Source organism: Rattus norvegicus, chromosome 10 (assembly GCF_036323735.1).
Source record: "Rattus norvegicus strain BN/NHsdMcwi chromosome 10, GRCr8, whole genome shotgun sequence".
Taxonomy (NCBI): Eukaryota; Metazoa; Chordata; class Mammalia; order Rodentia; family Muridae; genus Rattus; species Rattus norvegicus.
In genome coordinates this window covers 82,211,325-82,231,874 of record NC_086028.1, presented here as the reverse complement: position 1 = coordinate 82,231,874, position 20,550 = coordinate 82,211,325, and the positions used below count along the sequence as shown (strand labels likewise).

Genomic DNA, 20,550 nt, shown 5'->3' with positions numbered 1-20,550 from the left:
CAGGCAGTGAGGTGGGGGACTTGGTTAGTGGAGTCAAACACTGAAACGGATGTCTGATTAGGCAGTTGGTTGGCTGAGGCCTCAGGCTGACTGGGGAGTAGTTTGCTGTGAGAGGCTTAGTTTTCAACCATCTGTAGGAGTTTGTTTCCCCTGAGGTTCCCCTTTCTTTAGGGTATTCCCTCCTGGGAACCCTTCTTACTCTTGAGCATTCGTCCCCACTTTTCCTTAATCTAAATTTTCTCTGTGGGGGAAAGAAACCACAAAAATGAAACAACTCTCCCTTGAAAAAAACAAAAATTAAATCAAGTCTCCTTCAGGATTTTCTTCCGAAAGAAAATACCCTCCAGCCTGTGGATAAAGCCAAACTTGATTCTTGCCTTTCCTCAAATGTCAGGGTCAGAACAGTTCCTCCCTGCTAGACTGGCCAAGAACTCACCATGCAGACCAGGATGGCCCATAACTACGTAATGAGTCTCTGACTCTGCCTCCAGAGTGCTGCATACCATACCCTGTTGAGGACAGATGTCCAAGTCACCCCTTTATATCTTTTAGGGATAATCTCTTTTGTTTGTTTCTTCCTTTCTCTCCTAAAGTTTACTGCTAGAAAGCCTTGAGGTCTGAGTACGGTCACCTCCCTATGGTGCACAGAACTTCTGAGAGACATTTGCAGTTAGGCAAGTGATGGTTTCCTTAGGTCCTCAGGTGCAGAGGGCATCACCTTACTAAGGGACTATGTTTTAAATGCCGGAAGCAATGACCACATGATTAAGAGCATAGCCCAGTGCAGGGAGTGATGGAGTCTTCTCATCCTCTTTCCCTTTTCAACTCCCCCCTTTTACCCTCTTTCCTGGAGCTGGGGAATCCCCCTTTCTGGTGTCTGACTCAAAGGGTAGTGCTACAGTCATGTTCTTCCCACCCAGTCTTCCAGAGTGGAATTCTTTGGGGTTTCCCCAAGGAAGGTTGGGTAGGTACGGCGTTTGCAGTAAACACTGAACAATACCCATTGTTCTTACCTGCTGATTGGGATTGGTGCAAAGGTTCCTAAGCAGTAGGCAGTTGGCTCTCTCTGGTTCACCTGCTCATAGACTGCCACCTAGTGGTTCTCTCCCCTTCCAGCACCCTGGGTAATTGGGGTTGTTATAGATACTTCTCCAGTGACATCCCCTAGACCCAAACTATTCCACTCTTCTTACCTCTTTATCCGCACACACAGACTTGTTTCCATTTTTTAAAATCTCTGGTTCTGGAAATGAGGAATTAGCATAAGGATTTCTTTTTTTCACTTAGGAAAACTTGGACTCTACCGCCGTCCCTGTGTGCTGCCTGCATTCTCCCCCTCGGTGATAGGAGATGAGCATTTGCTTACACTATGTCCCCGCCAGAGGTGAGCAAGGCCTCTGCCAATGCAGGGCTGCTCTGAACGCGCACTTTTGATATACAATTTCTATAGCACTTGTCTTGCAAACTTTCTCATGGAGAGCCTGGCAACAGCAGCTAGTCCTTACTGAGCAGTTACCACGTGCCAGGTACGTCTGCAACTACAGAGAACTTGACAAGTCCCTCCATCTCCCTAATTACCCAGTAACCTGGGGGGGGGCGGAGAGAGAGAGAGAGAGAGAGAGAGAGAGAGAGAGAGGAAGAGGGGAGGGGAGGGGGAGAGAGAGGAAGAGGGGAGGGGAGGGGAAGGGAGGGGAAGAGAGAGAGAGAAAGGAAGAGGGGAGAGGAAGAGAGAGAGAGAGAGAGAGAGAGGAAGAGGGGAGGGGAGGGGAGGAGAGGGGAAGAGAGAGAGAGAGAGAAAGAGGGGAGGGGAGGTGAAGAGAGAGAGAGAGAGAGAGGAAGAGGGGAGGGGAGGAGAGGGGAAGAGAGAGAGAGAGAAAGAGGGGAGGGGAGGGGAAGAGAGAGAGAAAGAGAAAGAGGGGAGGGTAGGGGAAGAGAGAGAGAGAGAGGAAGAGGGAAGGGGAGGGGAGGGGAGGAGAGAGGGGGGGGAAGAGAAGAGAAGAGAAAAGAGGAGAGGAGAGAGAGGACCCCTTCTTCACAGAAGAAACAGAGGCACCAAATGCCAACATGCGAGGGAAAATTAGATTTATCCCCAGGTTGTCTAGCTCTGGGGTTTGTGCTCCCAGTGACTGTTCTGTTGCTTCATCAATGTACAGAACTAGCTGCAGGTGACTGCTGAGGGAGCAGGACTCTGTATGAGAGAACCCCTCATGTCCTAAGCCCATCTAGGTCTCCATCACTGAAGACCACAGTGCCCACAGAGGTGCTCTCCAATGTGCTGATTTCCAGGCGTTGCTGCTGTCTGTGTCACAGAGATTCATCCCAGAGGAACAACCAACCAAGTAGCCAACCGAAGGCAGTCTGAGGAACTGACCATTAGCTGTCCTGGGTCCTAGAGATGACTGTCCTGAAAGACAGTCAAAATCTTCTTCACTGTCTGGGCTTTCTCTTTCGCTCTGACTGTCCCTTCCCACCTTGCAGATGGTGACATTAGCAGTGACATTCCTAGCAGTGACATACCTAGCACTGACATTCTGATACTATTAAAACTTAACATTTTCTTATTAGTTTTATTCATTCATGTGTATGGGCATACGTGTGCCATCGTACATGCATGGAGGCCAGAGGACGCCACGACTTGTTCTCTCCTTCTACAGTGTAGGTCCTGGGGACTGAACTCAGGTCATCAGGGTAAGCAACAGGTGCTCTTACCCACTGAACCATCACCCTGCCGGCCCTTGATGTTGTCAGAAAGGAATTCAGCCCCATCGTACAAGGCAAAGAAACAAATCCAAACTTTATTTGTGCTTTGCAAGTCACAGCCCACCAGTAACTTCTTCCTCCCATGATTTCCTTCCTTGCTGTCTTCTTTGTAGCAGGCTTGTAGAAAAGGCTTATGGGTGTGAGGACATGGGAGGGGTGATAAGCTAGAAGCTGGCTGCTTGAGGAACATGTTTGATGACCTGTCCTCTTCCTACTTGTCTATTAGTGGCTTAAAGTCACATGAAGCAGCAGAGTTTTGGCTCCATTCAGCGGAGAGAAGAATTCATGGCCCCAGCAGGGAGTGGGAGTTTCTGATGATCTGTTTCTTCCTCAAAGTAGGATTGAGAGAAGAATATGTCCCCTGAAGGATGAAAAACATACATTTTCTCTTTACAACTCAGAATATAGAAGCATGGGTATGATGCAGTACAACTGCTAGAGTGCTTGCCTAGTACAGAAGAAGCCCCGAATTCAGCCGCCAGCACGGCACCAGCTGGGTATGGTGGTGCACATCCCTTACTCCAGTACTCAGGAGGCAGAGGCGGGAGGACCAGAAGTTCAGTGCCATCCTCACTTACATAGCAAGTTTGAAGCCAGCTTAGGATATACAAGGCCACGTCTCAAAAAACAAAACAAAACAAAAACAAACCCACAACAACAACAAAAACAGAGGTGGAGAGAAATCTGGAGAGATGGCTCAGTGGTCAAGGACGCTTCCTGCTCTTACAGAAGGCCTGAGCTCGGTTCCCAGCTCTCACATGGTGACTTACAGCCATTCACTAATCCAGTGTCAGGGGACCCAGTGCCCTCTTCTGGCCTCCACTGGCACCCACACTTGTGTCCATGACCCCCATGATTAAAAAAAATCATAAAAATAAAAAGTTTAAAAGATAGATCTACAAATGGGAGTAAACCCTTTCCCCATTACCCTGTCTCAGTCGTGTGGGTTTTTTTTTTTTTCTGTTCTCAGAGGTGACAGATTCTGTTCTTTCTCCTTCCAGAAGTATTTCATACACATATAAACAAATAGCTCTGTAAATCTACCCTGCGTGGTCTTTTGAGACAAGGTCTCACTCTGTAACCCAGCTACCCTGTTACTCAGTCCATATCTGAGGCTGGTTTAGACCCCAGGGCAGTCCTCCTGAGTTCTGGGATTACAGGCACGTGCCATAAACAGCAGCTTTCCACTCCTCTTTTCTACAAGGAGGCATGGTTGGCTTGCCCTCCACTGCTGCAAGGAGGCATGGTTGGCTTGTGTTGCATTGCTGACCCTACGGATATATCTTGAAACTTATTTTGTACCGGCATTCCTGGTACATTGCTTTTACTGCAGTCCAAATCCCTGATGCCCTACAGTCTGTTGCCTGCTTTCTCGGACATTCAGTTTGTCTCTAACCCTTTCCTGTGCTCATGTCTGTACCAGTTGGCACGCGTGTGAAGGACAGCTGTGGGATAGAGTCCTAGAAGAGGAATTGTTATGTTTAACGGGAATGAGGAGCTACACTTTAAATAAATGACAAAGTGAAAAAAAAAAGGTTTTGTTCAGACTTGGCAGAAATATCCCAACCTCTCTGTACCCATGACCAGTAAACAGTTCTCTCTAGGGAAGTCATGAAGTCAAAGCTGGAGCAACAGGCCGGAGCTGGGGCTTTGTGATTGCACACGAGCACCAGAGAGCAAGGTCTATCTTTTCTTTTCTTTTCTTATCTTTTCTTTTTTTTTTTTTGGAGCTGGGGACTGAACCCAGGGCCTTGCACTTGCTAGGCAAGCGCTCTACCATTGAGCTAAATCCCCAACCCCGCAAGGTCTATCTTATGCGTGTTCCTGAATGAGCTCACTCAGCTGCCGCAGACTAGAGAGGGGCCTGGGTGGGAAGACTCCATGGACAGATCCTATCAGTCACATTGATGGTGGTCCACACCCTACAATAAAGGCTGACCCCATTTTCAGCCAGAAGGAGGAGATGCTGATGTCAAGCTAGTCATGAATGCCCCCTTTACCCATTGTAAACCCACTCACCATCAAAGTGGCTCCCATTGCTACCCCACCCTAGCCAAGCATTTTTGAGACTTTAAAACACCAGATGGGGGCTAGCTAGCTCAGTGACAGAGCACTGGACTAGTATGCAGAGAGTCCTAGATTCAGTTCCCAGGAACACATATAGACACATACACTATCCTAAAAGAAAATCAGGGGCTGGAGAGATGGCTCAGTGGTTAAGAGCACTGGCTGCTCTTCCAGAGGTCCTGAGTTCAATTCCCAGCAACCACATGGTGGCTCACAACCATCTGTAATGGGATCTGACGCCCTCTTCTGGTGTATATGAAGAAAGCAACAGTGTACTCACATACATAAAATAAATAAATCTTTAAAAGAAAAAAAAATCAAAACAACCTACCATAGCATGGTGTTCTTGCTCATAAAGCTTAATGCATATTCTTTTTTTTCTTTTTTCTTTTTTTCAGAGCTGGGGACCGAACCCAGGGCCTTGCGCTTGCTAGGCAAGCACTCTACCACTGAGCTAAATCCCCAACCCCACATATTATTTATTACTTAAAAGTTACATCTCTCTATATATTGTGGGTCTTGATATGCAGCCCAAGGTCTCATGATCCTCCTACCTCAGCCTCCCCAGTAGCTATTAAAAGTTAATTTGATTATATTCCTAGGAATCCTCATAAAAGACTGAAAATTTCTTTTTTTTTTTCCCCCGGACCTGGGGACCGAACCCAGGGCCTTGCGCTTGCTAGGCAAGCACTCTACCACTGAGCTAAATCCCCAACCCAAGACTGAAAATTTCTATGGGTGTGGTGTGTAGTGTTACAAACGTAATGGTGTAGGTATATGCACATGTATGTGCTGGGATTCATGTACATATGTGTATGTATGTGGGGGCCAGAGATCAATGTTGGCTGTTTTTTTCTGAGTTGCTCTCCAACTTCTTAAAAAAATGGAATTTTATGTGTATGGGTGTTTGGCCTGTATGTGCATCTGTGCGTACATGCAGTATCCACAGAAGTCAGAAGAGGGCATTGATTCTCCTGGAACTGGGGTCGTGAGCTGCCATGTGGGTGCTGGGAATGGAACCCTGGTCCTCTAGAAGAGCAACCAGCGCTCATAAACGCTGAGCCGTCTCTCCAGCCTGTCTTCCTCTCTGCTAACCAAGCAGAGTGCTATGTCTTCTTTAGAGACTGCTGGGTACTAACCAACATGTTAGATCACTAAAGATGGGTCCCGGAAATCAAACCCAGGTTCTCTGGAAGATCAGTACATGATCTTAAACACCTAGCTGGCTCTCCAGTCCCTTCTATCCCCCTTTATACAACGGGATAGACTATGCTGGCCTTTGAAGTTGTGATCTTCCTGCTCCGGCTTCCCCAGTGCTGGGAGCGCAGGCATATGCCACCATGCCTGCACCTTTAGTAGTGAGACACCCCATTCTGAAGCTGGACACAAGCTTACTTAGAACAAAGATTTTTGCAACTTGATGTATTTCTATGGTCAAGTTCTGGCAGGTAGTCTAGGAGCAGAAGCGTTGTGTACAAAGCGCATGAAGTGTCCTCAAAGGGAGAGGTGTGTCCTGCCCTTCCGATGCCCTTATCTTTCCCACTGACTAGGATGGGAACACAGGAAGCAGAGCTGAGACATCCATCTTGGCCAGCCTGGGAAATATTGGTCATACACAGTGGGGCACAAGGAGAAGCTTCACAGAGCCCGAATACCTCTGGCTATTTGCTTCAAGATTTCACAAAGGAGCAACATTAATTTGTTGATCAAGTCACTGTTATTTTGAGTTTTCTGCCACTTTTAGTTGAGTTCAGTGCTAAGTGACCTAGTCCCTAAACTTAGGAAAACATAATTCCATACTCTTCCCCCTAACCCTGGGTCTCATGTAGCCCAGGCTGACTTAGAATTTGCTATGTAGCCGAGGATAACCTTGAACTTCTGACTCTCCTGTTCTACCTCCCAAGGGCTTGAGTTATAGGTGTGCACCAGCATGTCCAGTTTTCTGTGGTGCTGGGGGTGAGAGTAGGCTTCAAGCATGCCAGATGTGCAGTCCACCAACGAACGCACCTGAGCCACATCTCTAATATCTCTAGCCCACCTGTTTGCTTTGCTTTTCTTTTTTCCTATTTCCTTGTTCTTTCTTTCCTTCCTTTCTTCCTTCCTTCCTTTTTCAAGACAGGATTTCTTTCTGTACCCCTAACTGTCTTGGAACTCTCTCTGTAGACCAGGCTGGCCTCAGAGGCCTGCCTCTGCCTCCCGAGTGCTGGGACAAAAGGCGTGCACTACCCCTGTCTGCTCTCATTTCCTTCTTAACTTTATTATTATATTTTAATCTTCAAGAATATAACACATGTTATTGTTCACATCCACCCCCTTTTGTCTGAATTATTAACATCACTTTTGGAGAGGAAGAAAAGGCTGCTTCACTGACGACCTCACAGACGGCAAAGTCATGGCCGACAAACTCCACTAAATTAAGGGCGGCTCTCGGATGCCAATGCTGATACCTGGGCTTCATCTTCCTTCCATTTCAAAGGCGGTGGTGAGGTAGTCCTTTGGAACAATCCCAATGATGCTGTTCAGTTCTCCTACCCACCAGCCGTACATGTTGTACTCCTGAAAAGGGAAAAGAAGATGGTGGTTGTTGGATAAACACTTCTGTAAACCTTACACAGAGACAGTGGTGGGAGAGTCAGTGGCTGGTTTCTTTGTTGGCTGCCAGAAAGAACTGCGAACACGCTTCCTAAGATCATCTCTAGAACATGAGATCATCTCTTGAACATAAGATTATCTCTAGAATATGAGATCACCTCATCTCTAGAACATAAGATCGTCTCATCTCTAGAGCATAACGAGAAAAAAGGAGCAGGCTCGTTTTGCTGTCACCCGTACTGCATAGTGATTGAGCACACTTGATTTGCATACTTGACATCACTGTTGAACCTAACAGCTTAAAAATTTTATTTTATTTTTTTATTTATTTATTTTTCGGAGCTGGGGACCGAACCCAGGGCCTTGCGCTTCCTAGGCAAGCGCTCTACCACTGAGCTAAATCCCCAACCCCAAAATTTTATTTTTAAGTGTGTGTGTGTGTGTGTGTGTGTGTGTTCTTACTACCCTTTGATACCTTTTTTTTTTTTTTGACACAGGGTCTCTCTACATAGCTCTTGGTGTACTTGAACTCACTCAGTAGACCATGGTGGCCTCCAACTCTCAGAGATCTACTTGCCTCTGCCTCCTGAGTACTGGGATTAGAGGTGGTATACCACAATGCCTGGCTCTTGCCAACTTCTTTTTTTTTCAAAAATAATATTTTTATTGATTATTTGGAAATTTCACATAATGTATCTTGATCACACTCACTTCCCAGTCTACCTAGGTCAGCCTCCCATCCTTGTGACCCCCCCAAACCCTCCAACCCCCCCAAACACAAGTCCTATTGTGTTTTCTATACACGGTCAAACTCCAGTGGCCAGCCCCTTGAAGAAAACCGCGTTGTTCCCCACCTGCACCCCCGGCAAAAGCCTCAGTTGTGGAGAGCTACACTTCGGCACCCTTATCACGGTTTCTAAGAGATTTTTTTCCTCCGATGGCTTCCTGTCTAGACCATTACTTTCTGGGAGGGGAGGGACACAGAGAGGGGTGGTGGTAGGGGCTGTTACAAAAGCCTTTTCTCAACTGTGAGTCTGAAATCATCATTTTTCAGAGACCGCTGCAAAGGTAGCTTTCTTGCCCTTTAATAATCAGTGGGAGCACGGATCACAGACTTCCACATGGTCTCCAGCATCAGCGCATGCCTCAGCGTCATCTCCCGTGTCAGTACAGACCATGAACACCAACAGAATCCTCTACCATAGCACACCTTCATCTTGCCGGTTTCTTGAAAGGTGGGTGATGCTCCTTGTGACCCTGTCCTTGGTGTTGTCACCCACGCCCCTCAGTAGGACAAAGCTCTCCTAGTCTACTTCCACAGGCCACAGGCTCTCTCGTGCTGCCTGTGTGGGACTCACTTCTAAGCAGCCTTCAGATTTCAATTCTTAAGTTACACGCCCTAAGACTCGTCCCCCTGCCACTCTGACTGTGTCTGAGAGATCCATTCTATTATCTACAGGGAGGACCTCTTGCTTTTCCAAGAAAAGAATTCACCATGTTCCTTCTTCTTGGTGCTGGTCCCCCGATGGGAAGTGCTCATGAGCGCTAGCTCTCTCCCCCCCCCTCTCTCTCCCCCTCCCCTCCCTCTCTCTCTCCCTCCCCCTCTCTCTCCTCTCTCCCTGCTTCCTGCTAACCAGGATGTAAAGCTTTCAGCTCCTACTCCAGAGCCCTGCTTGTCTACTTCCTACCCTGATGATCATTGTGAACAAGCCCTGATTAAATTCCTTTTCTTTTCTTTTTTAAAATAAAAGTGGCCCTGGTTATGGTGTCTCTTCTTAGCAATGTAATGGCAACTAAGACAAGTATCAAAGGGTTTAATTTTGTATTACACTTCCATAGTTCAGTCCATGATTGAGAGAAGCCAGGATAGGAACTTAAGGCTGCAACTTTGGAGGAATGCTGCTCACTGATTGGCTTGCTCGTGGCCCATGACCACTGCCGATGGAGATCCCTCAAGGCAGGGATGGAGAGATGGATCAGTGGTTAAGAGCACTGGATGTTCTTCCAGAGGACCCAGAATCAATTCCTAGGATCTACATGGTGGCTCATGAGGGTGATCCAATTCCCCACTTTGACCTGTGCATGGGCCAGGCACCCAGCATGGTACACAGACATATATGCAGGCAAATCGCTCTTACACATAAAGAAAAAGCCCTTGAAGACAATCTGTCACAGACATGACCACAGACCAATGTGATAAAGAAAATTATTAAATTCAGACTCCTTCTCCCCACAGATGACCATAGACTATGTCAAATTCACAGTTAATGCTAACTAGGACAGATACGTTTTGAACACTGGCTTTTGTTGGCTTTGTTTGTTGAGCCCTCAGCAGTAAGCACAGAGTGGGTCCACAGGAGTGCATTTTAAGTGAGGCCATGGTGAAATGAAGGGGCAGTAAGAATTCACACTCTGAATTGAGCAGACTGCATCTAAAACCAACTCCTAGATACTCCCCCAGTGACTAACTGGTTGTGGCAGGAAAAGACCAACTACTGCCTTTGGAGACTGGCCCCAAATGGCTTCCTACCTGCCAAGTCTCAGATGCCACAGACATGAGACAGTGACTACTGAACTTTGATCCCTTTTGGAGCAGAGCCTTTCTCACTTGTTAGCTCAAGTTAGCTTGGAACTCACGAAGGCTGTGATTATCAAATAAATCATATCATATCAACCTATCATATCTATGATATTTATCCTATCTATCTATCTATCTATCTATCTATCTATCTATCCATCCATCCATCTATCTACCAATCATCTATCTATCATTCCATCATCTATGTATCTCTCTATGCACATTTGCCTATGGAAACCAGAAGAGAGTGTTGAATTCCTTGGAGCTGGAGTTACAAGCAGTTGGAAGCTGCCACATGTGGATACTGGGAACCAAACTTGGATCCTCTGTAAGAATAGCAGATGCTCTCAACCGTGCCAATGCTCAGCCATCTACCCAGCCCCAAGACCAAATTTTTTTTTTTTAAATTTATTCATTTATTATATATAAGTACACTGTAGCTGTCTTCAGATACACCAGAAGAGGGCATCGGATCTCTTTACAGATGGTTGTGAGCCACCATGTGGTTGCTGGGAATTGAACTCATGACCTCTGGAAGAGCAGTCGGGTGCTCTTAACCGCTGAGCCATCTCTCCAGCCCCCCCAAGACCAAATTTTAAAAGGTCCTGAAAGGAGCTGAGTGTGATAGCTCATACCTGTAATCCTAGCATTGTAGAGGCTGAAGTAAAGATCGTTGTGAGTTCAAGGCCACCCTGGGTTACAAAGTGAAACCCTGTCTCAAACAACAACAACAACAACAAAAACAACAAAACAACCCAAAAAACAAAACAACAACAAAAACACCCCAAAAGTGAAACAAAATAACAACAATAAAATAAAACAAAACAAAAGCCTAACAAAACAAACCTAAAACCATCCCCTCCCCAGTCCAAACACATATACACATGAACCTACCCCAAACTCAACAAAATAGAGGCTAGGAAGATGGCTCAGTAGGTGAAGTACCTCTCTTTCAAATACGAAGACCCGAGTTCCAATCTTCAGCATCCATCTAAGTGTCAGGTGGGCACGGCAGCCTGCTGGGCATCCCAGCATATGGGAGGCAGAAGCGGAAGGCCAGCTAGGGCAGTACAACTGGCAAGATGTCGGTTCAAGGGAGAGACCCTGCCTCAATGTGTAAGGTAGAAATCAATCAAGAAAGATACCCAGGCTGTGGTGGCACACACCTTTGGTCCCAGCACTCGGGAAGAAGAGGCAGATGGAGCTTTGTGAGTTCAAGGCCAGCCGGGTGGAACACAGCCAGGCTACATGGAGACCTGGCACTAAATACAAAGAAACACACCAAACCAAACGAAAAAACAAACACGCAGAAGGAAAAAGACACTTAATATCTACTTCAGGCCTCTACACATATGCTCACATACACACACGCATGCATGTGCGTGCATATACATATATATATATACATACATACATATATATACATATATACATATACATATACACACACACACACACATATATATATATATATATATATATATATATATATCCATGTGAACAGTTACACACCCACATACACAGGCAAAAAAAAAAAAACCCCAAACAAGAAGAAGAAGAATGTCATCTTATGTAATTGAATGCGTCTGTCTGCCATTCTTTGTACCACTATTCCTCATTTCTTCCTCCCGCCAGGCAACCTCCCTCCTTAGTGTGTCTGTATATGAGACACCCTTAGGATTCCTTGGTCTGGGTCGGACAGGACATTTCAAAGCTCTGCTTAACGCGAGTGACGCCATGGTCAGAATTGCATCTCCACTCCTCCTCCTGTCTTAGGTTTGCTGACCCATGAGCGTCCAGCTGCAGGAATGTCTACATCTGCAGGCCTTGCTGTGGCCCTCGGACTTCCTCTTTCACACCAACTCATAAAAACTCGTCTTAGCTCTTTTGCTTTCTCGAAGGTGGAGGGTGATCGTGACGGTGCCGGGGCCGGACTGAAGTCAACTCACTCAAGTTAAGGTTTGTGTCGGTGAGGTGTGCATGGCTTCCCATAAAGCCCTGCAGGGATTTGCTGAGATGGACCCCTGGCTTTGGACTCACACTTTGCAGACTCCTTTGACTGTGATGTCAGGAGGAGGGAACCAAGCCTTGGAAATGTACTCTCTGCCAACTCATAGAGGGTGCACGCTGGAAGCAGATGAGCTCAGCAGGGCACCTGCCAAGGCCAGGCTCCCAGTCAGGTTGTTCTTGCTAGAGGGGAGTGCTGACCTGCAGACCGCAGATGCAGTGGCCTCAGCACAGTGGTAAGAACAGAAATGAGTTGAGAGCAGCTCTCTGCCCTTCAAAACAAAAGATCCGGCAGAAGAGAAGAGGGTAGCATAGTCTCAGAGACCATATGTGTCCTGCTGTGGAAGCCCGGGAGCTTAATCAAAGCACCTACAGGTCCTGGGATCTCACTGTCTTTTCCAGATTTCATCCCCTGGCTGGATACCGCAAAAGGGCTGCAGGGCTGTGTTTAAAGCATGAATGGAAATTTCTAGCCTTCTCCCCCACTTCCACCCCCCATGCATTGCTCCAGCCCAGTCTGAGCACCACGAGGTATTTTAAAACAATTTCTACTTTGATGAATTGCCGGGGAGTCCACAATTGCTCATAATCAAAGGGAGAAAAATGCAAATGAGATGCGGCCGAGAACTATCACCACCAAACGTTTATTTCACTGCACAGTGCCAAAAAGAATTAAAACAACATTAAACTCACAGCAATCATGTTTAAGCTCTCGTTTCCAAGTGCCAAATTGCACCACTCTGGATCATACAGATGTTCGTTAATTATGCTAATTTTTATTAAACTATTAAAATGGAGAGGAGACTGGCTCAGCCAGGCAGACCCTAGCTCTGAATGAACTCTGCTGCTGTCTAGGGGTGCTAATTTACTGCTCTTTTTTATTAAGTTGCTGATTCTTGGGTTTTAGATTTTAGGATCGAACTGAACTGAATTTCTGGGATCAATGTTTTTCCCATAAAATCTGAACTTTTCTTGGCCCGGCTGTTTGGAAAAATCGGAAGAGCTCTATGAGGCTCCCAGGAGAACTGCAGTCTTTTTCAATGCAGGGGTGTCTCTGCCTCCAAACTGGGGACACACACCTATACATGTGTATAGCATTGGGGCATTTGAACTATATGAGTTCTCCACTCCATGACTCCGTACACTCTGAAGGATAGAGGTGAGACTTTAATGGTCTTCTTGATGGTATAGAATTATTACCTGAATATGTTCTAGATTTAAAAAAAAACACAAAACCAACCCCCCCAAAACCAAACCAAACAAACAAACCCTTCAACAAAACCCAAGACCCCACAACAAAACCCTTCACATGTCTCGCTTTATACTACATCTTCGTCTGGAAGAAGTAAATATGACGTTGCTTTTTTTTCCCCCACTTATGATCAAACATCTGTTTCTCTCAACCTGAGCCTTGTCAAATCTCCTTGATCCCCTTCTACTCCCAGTGAAGAGGTTTTGAAAACAAAAGTTGGTGTTTGGACTCCATTGTCAGGATAGAGAAACGATTGGCTTGGGTGAATGACAGCTTGAAGGAACCTGAGATTGTCACAGTGCTGTCACCCACAATCAGACATGTTTATAGGGGACGGCACACAGCCCTAAAAGGATTTATGCTGCTGATCTCAATAAACAAGGAAAACAAAACCAAAACAACAACAACAACAACAACAACGACAAACCAACCCTCTAAAGCTGCTATAAAAACAACAGCCGATTCTATAACCGAAAAGCAGTATGGTCAACAACAACAGGCATCTCACACAGCTTGACTCCGCCTCCAGTGGCTTCCTATTGCTGTTTATGGTTTCAAGACTATGATAGGTCTCCTCGGTGTTCCTCCTGTCACAGGGCCCTGAGCCCCTGTGTGGTGCTGTAAATACCCAGTCAGTAGGTGTCAGGGGATATCAGGGGGAAGACCAGCAGGAGCCTATCATAAGCCTTAAAAGAGATTAAATACCCCTACTCCATGATTGCTACATTTTAATTTCTCTCCTCCCTGCTGGTTCCTATTTGTATAAGCTCTTCGATGGCCCCCCTGGAGTAGCACAGACATGACCTGGAATGACCATCCTGTCTTGGGATGAGAATTCAATTTCTAGGCTCAGTGAATCCTAGGCTGTTCCAACAGAAGGAGCTCACGGCCTCTTAAGGCTTCAAGTCTTGCACTGGAATCTGTGGACCCTTAACCTGTCTATGGAAGGATAGGGAAGACTTTTGGAACTGTTGAAATTGGCACACAATGTTGGGTGGACGGATATGTGGGTCCCATGCCTGGAGTCTTCATTCGATCCTCAGAGGGTTTATGAACCCTCCCCAGTCTACAGACTAGCACTCTAGAGGAAGACAGTGGATTTCGTGGCCTAGGGCTGGAATTTGTCCTATTATAGACATATACTACTTTATTACAAAAAATATAATTAACATCAAACAAGAATCCTCGCTCCTCACTTGCTGGGTTTTCTAGGGATGGGTCCTTCTCTGTAGTCTGTATCCCTTCCTGACCTAGCCGTTTGCCTGTCCTAGGGACCAGCATTTACACTTTGTCTTAAAAGGCTGTCATAGCTTTCAGTGACATTTGGAGCTAGCCTTTGACACAAGCTTAGTTCCATTGAGAAGGCTCTGTTGTGGGGGCCTGGGGTGAGTTCCTAAGAGGAACATTCCTTTTGCACATCAAAATGGTCTCTAAGTTCCTGTGCAACAGGAGTCCCTGAAACGCTGCGTACTTTTATTCTCTCAGCCGTCGAAGCTCACCGTATCATTGTGGTGAGTAAGAGGATCCCTCTTGAAGAGAACACTCCATCAGCCTCAAACGCAAAAGATCAATACGTGCTTGATATATGTGTGGGAAAAGCCAATCAATCACGGAAGTATTGGCTTATGATTGCTTACTTCTCCTAATAGAGCTCATTTACCATATATTATCATTAGTAAAGATGTGGAATTTGAATTCCTAAGCAGACTAGATTGTATATTCCAAGACCAACACACACACACACACACACACACACACACACACACACACACACACACACATTCCGGATTGGCCTACAAATTCCGCACTCCTAAAAATTCAGCTTTGGGAATTTTCTTTGAGATAGACTAAGCTTTAAGAGAACTTGAGGGTTTAGCTTAGCAAAGTCCCATCTGCTGGAAGCAGAAATCTGGGAAGAAGAATGGTTTACCAAAGACAGACAGACCCATTTTTCAGCATAAACCATTCTGTGAAGAGATTTTTCCTGAAGGGATAAGGAAATGGTTGGCTAGTTAGCTTGGTGGTTTTGTGACACTGGAAAGGGCGGGAGCCTAGCCTAGCTCTTAGCTAAAACCTTGAGTCATTTGGCCGCCTCTCCAGGCTATTTTGCACTGTGGTGAAGGTTCTTGGCGATCATTTTCTCTTTTTCCATTATTCAGAATTTTGGTCTATAGATCATAACACAAATGAGTCATTAAATTTGCTCCAATTGAGCCAGTTTTATTTATTGTTACGTTTCAGGGAACTTGCTATCCTGATGATTGATGGACCTGCTTGTCTGAGGAGATAGGTGTTATAAAAAAAAAGGGGGGGGGAAGCATTAGAAGGTGGGTCAGCAAAAGCTGTTGGGGGCTCACAAGGACAAGTCTACAGAGCCCAGGCCAGCTTAAGAATGGAGTGCTCTGAGGAGACTGTGCGATCCACATGGAGGGCCTGGGAGCACTTGAGAGAGAGGGAACATTCAGCTTCAAGTGGGAAGCTCACGTCCTGAAGAGGATGTGAATGAACTCACCAGTGTGGTGGAGTCAAGGCCAGGGAGGTGCGCAGGGTCTGTGCACACCAGATGCTGTTGGTGATGGAAACGTGTGTGCCCGTGCAAGCAGAGGCAACAGAAAAATCATGCCGGGAGGGGTAAAGTGAAGCAGGTTTGTAAAGAGAGACAGGAATGTGGCAGGCAACTTACACTTCACCTACAGAAGAGAGGGGAAAGGCAAGGTAAACATTTACAGATGGGAGGGAACAAGGTGCCGAGTGCAGAATCCAGGAACAATAGAGGCAGCACCATTTCAGAGCTGATAGAATTGTGATACCATGTGAGACGGGCATATTAATATGTATTCCATAAACTGTGCAGCTCCCAGCTCCACCACTCTGTTTTGCTCTGACCGCAGTACCAGCCTCAGGCACCGCAACACAATTTGGAAACAATGTGACGGAAATGTTTAATCTGCTCGGCCCATCTGTGCTGCGTATTTCTCCAGATCTCCCTGAGAGAGGCGCCTTGAATCTCCACATTGCCTTTAATATTCTCCTAAATCACCTCCCCACTGCACTTCAAGGGCCATTGCTACAATATCACAGGTTCATCTAAAGTGCAATGGGGAGGGGGGGAGGGAGGGAGGCACAGGCTGGGAGATTTTTTATTTTAAAATAATTTCCAGAGATCGTCTTTCCTGCTTCCTTTAAAAAAGAAAAAAAAAAAAAGAAGAAGAAGAAGAAGAAAAGTTATTCTATTGTTGCCATAAGGTTATTGAAGTTGTTTGGTGCAAAACAGGGTAGGACAGAGCGGAATCATTCTCTAAAGAATTACATTTATTAATCTCCATTCTCTCAGTTGGGCGTGGGAGGGGCGAGCAGCTGCCTGCGTTTGTACCTTGCTAGGGTGAGGTGCTCATTAGGGGCTATGGCTCTCTGTTCTCATGGCATTGGATTTGGGCTTGGTGGTTCTCAGGGCTAACTCTGCTGCTGCTTCCCAACAAACAAAGCAGGATCCGTTTAATCCCTGTCCACTGTGCCCTCATCAGGAAAAGACACTTTATATTTTTTTAATTTGGGCATAAGCCCTTAGGTTTTCTCTCCTTTAAGTACAGATACTGAGTGCTGGATTACCGCGCCATTTCCACACCTGATCTCGACATCTTCAGCTATGTGGGGCTAGAATGGGGGTTCGGAGAAAGAGGGGACAAGTCGCTGTGTTTTAGACCCTAGATGAATGCGAGGGAGTTGCACATCACCAAGAAAATTAGGATTCCTTTTGCTTTGTGAATTAAAGAAATGAATAATTTAATCCTCAAGATTGTTCCGGCGAGGAAAAGGCGAACGTCCCAGTTGCGGGGGCCCTACAGCCTGTCGGTGTGTTACATCATCTGCACACATAGGCGTTTCCATGACAACAGCTTATAGCTTCATTTCCTGGATCCCTCTAGGGGGTGTCACAGCCAGATCCACCTGCTTTTCACCCTACCCTCGGTGGGGTCATGGTAAGGTCGCCAGAATAAATGAACGCGGGTACTAATGATCTGTTTACTGCTGTTTATGCTTGGTGTGTGTCAGGGGCATGCACATTTAGAGAGCTCATTATGGCTGCAATTAGAATGCACCATCGCTAGATATTTAACTCCTTTTTCTTTTAAATTAGCATTTTAATAACATTCTTTGAGCAGAGAAACAAAATGACCATTTTTCACGGACAAACTTCTAGCTGTAGGTGCAACTTTAATGGCAAAGTTGCGAAGGGGAAAGAAGGGAGAGAGGGGGAAAAGGCCATTTTTACTATTTTCACCCCTCCTCCCTACCAAAAGGATATTTTTATTTGCTTTCTAACACACTCAATTTCCTAAATTTGTTTTGAATCCAATTATTTTGGGTGGTTTAAAGTACCGTGCTCTTGTTGGACGGAAATTAGCAGCGATTGAAATTAACTTTTTATGTGACCTGTGAAAGGGGCTAAAATAATTACAAGTGTGGAAGAAATCCTCCTTCCAGGAGACCCTAGCTGGAGGACTGGGCTGTGAGACCATTCTCAGAATGTCTTCATACTCCTCCCCCCCTTTTTTTTTCCTTAAGAAGGTGACTGCCACGGCTGTTTCTGCGTTACTGTCTTTAGGATTATCATACAGAGCGTAAGTGGTGACAAGCACGCCATTATAAGCGGGATAAATAAGAATCAGATAGAAAGACAACAATAGCAGGGTATCAATTACCATTTTAAAAAGGTCAGATGGCGGGGGCCTCCAAGAGCAGGAGACTTGGAGCAGAGACGAGCAATGCAGACAGAGGCGGACTTGGCCAGGGCTTTCTGGAAGCTTAGCTTTTTAGAGGCCAGCCGACACCTCCTCTTGGTGTTTACAGATGCTCTGTTTGTGTAAAGTACAGTGAGAAATAACAATTTGAATGTTTCGAAGATCTTTCCTGGCCCCTTCCGTTGTCATTATTTCCTATAAATCGGGACCTTGCTGAACATAATTCTGCAGACAAGGAGGTGGATGGGACAGCCGATGTGAACATGGAGATAGATGGCGGGTGCGTGCAAGATAGATGCTATGCGTTTATGAAAAGGAAAGGCATCTGCGTCGAGCATCCACAAGGTAGAGCAGGCGAGCATGGGAACATTTACGGATGGAAAGGGTGTAAGGAAGATGGTGGGAACGCCACAGAGAGCCTACCCTCCTGGAATCCATGTCCAAGGTCTGCCTAAGATGCTTGCTGTGGTTCCTGTGAGCCCCGAAAGCCTTTCCATGACAACAGACAGGATTTCACAGCTAGAAGACTTGGGAGGTCAATAGTTGAAAAGCAAGAGTTAGAAAGAGAGATCTTTATCCACAGAAAAGACAAACCCAGAAGGCACCCCCGACTACACACACACACACACACACACACACACACACACACACACACACACCCCACAGAAGAAAAAAAAACTAAAGATGCATCAGGAAAAAAATAAAAAAAAGGACCTTTCTAAAAATGCAATTTTAAAATGTTTACGCTCTTGCTTCAGCCCGGTTGCACCTTAGAATCTGCCATTTCATAACTAAAATACTGATGGCACAGACTATAATTTGGTGATAGCTACCCCAGGACATATCTAGATGCACTTCTGTTATTTTAATTAAATACTGCATTATGGTTTGTGACAACTCCATAGCTACGGCGTAAATGAATTCTGAATTAAAGTGTTACTTAGGCATCCAGTAATTTTTGTTTCAGTTCTCAGTTTTACAAAGCAAATAGCTATAAAACCAAGATGTTCATTCATTTACAGATGGGGGAGGATTGTTGTTGTTTTATTCTCCCCCCCCCCTTAATCCTCATGCAGGAAAGGAATCTGGCTTATGAGCCGCATCACAAAGAGAAACACATCCTCTTGACTAGAATGTGAAATGCTGAATATTAATTGCTGGTATTACGTTTATCTTTGCAGTCGAGTTCTGTCTTTTAACAATTATCCCGATGGGCTGCAGTCTTGAACTGCAGGAGAATCTCCTTTGTTGAGTAACCAGGAATCCATTTGGTTTCATTTTTTTCTTGAAAAAGAAATCGCAAAGTGCATGAAAGCTCCGTGGAAGTTTCTGGATTTGGAACTCCTCCCAAACACAGTGTATTTGTAAGGACAGAGAAACTCCTGTATCTTTATGCAAAAAAAAAAAGTTCATCTCTAAATTAAAAAAAGACTTTTAAGTTTAAGTGTATCACCATCCTCTAAATGGACTGGAGATATAATCAGATACCACCAATTTGTTATGGTTCAAACTTTGCTTAATTGGTAAATTATGAGAAAAGTTTGGAATTTTCTCATTTATCAGTTCAGAGTCTTGCTCAAAATACAGTAGGGCAAAGGGATTTTTTTTTTAAATCTCAAATCTGAGGATTTAATTGTCATTTAAAATGTCCTGTCGTGTGAGAAATTTTAGAATAGCAAGTTCTCCAAAGACATCGTCTATTATTTCTGGTCAGAGGATCAATACGATCTTTTAATTAGTATTAAATATCTCATGTCCGTGGATCTCAGCAACCTCTCACTTTCTGTATTCTCATGGTTGCCCCTGGCCTCCCATGATGAATCTTCCAACTTCGACGGAAATTACTGCTCTGTGTGTTTGCAATGAGACTATAATATGCTCCAGGATTTTGCAAGTTTGGTTGGAGTGCTGAATCTGTACGCTATCTAGAAACCCTAGCCGGAGAGGCTGAGGGAGGCTTAGTTCCTTCTGAGAACGTAATTACACGGAAACAAAGCTTTTGTGACTCCTTTTAAATAGGGCACGCCGCTGAAATGTCATCCAGCCTCTCTGGCAGATTAGCGAGGAGTTTATTACTAAATCTCTGTCTATTAGACGTGGAGCTCACTCTGGAGGAGTTGCCTGCTAGAGGACTGGCGGCAGGGAATGGAAGGAATGTCACAGTTAAAGACACAAATTTTCCCTGTAATATATTCGAATGGAAACCTCTGAATCCAATACTACATGGGCATATCTAATAAATTCACAATATTTCAGTCTCAACAGCCTTCGCCGGTTAGTTTTAAAGATTTATGTGGTAAAAAATTACTCGGTGATGAATATGGTTTACTCTGTGCAGTATTGGAGGTGTAAGGAATTAAACTACCGTCTTTAACAGTGAATTTATTATTACCTCTGTCAAAAGACGAAGCCTTTAACAGCATTTGTTATAAATTCACTGCGAAATAAATGGCCGGCTTTTTTTTTTTTTTTTTTTTTTTTTTAACGCTGGAGTTTGTAAAGCATCGGGTGATTCTGAGCGTTAACCTAACCCCTTCATGGCTTCTGTGGTT

At 45.3% G+C, this 20,550-nt stretch overlaps 1 protein-coding gene across 7 annotated transcripts in view; it reads right to left on the bottom strand.

The window, feature by feature from the left end:
- Window positions 1-2,768: 2,768 nt before the first annotated feature.
- Window positions 2,769-20,550, bottom strand: part of Skap1 (src kinase associated phosphoprotein 1) — a 307,146-nt gene continuing 289,364 nt past the window's right edge. For all 7 annotated transcript variants that reach the window (XM_017597053.3, NM_173311.2, XM_039085325.2 and 4 more), the window contains 2 exons: window positions 7,275-7,383; window positions 2,769-3,121 (listed from right to left, as the gene is read on the bottom strand). In XM_017597053.3, the coding sequence (XP_017452542.1) occupies window positions 7,282-7,383 (102 nt within the window). In that variant the 3' untranslated portion in view covers window positions 2,769-3,121; window positions 7,275-7,281. The remainder of the gene's footprint in view (window positions 3,122-7,274; window positions 7,384-20,550) is intronic.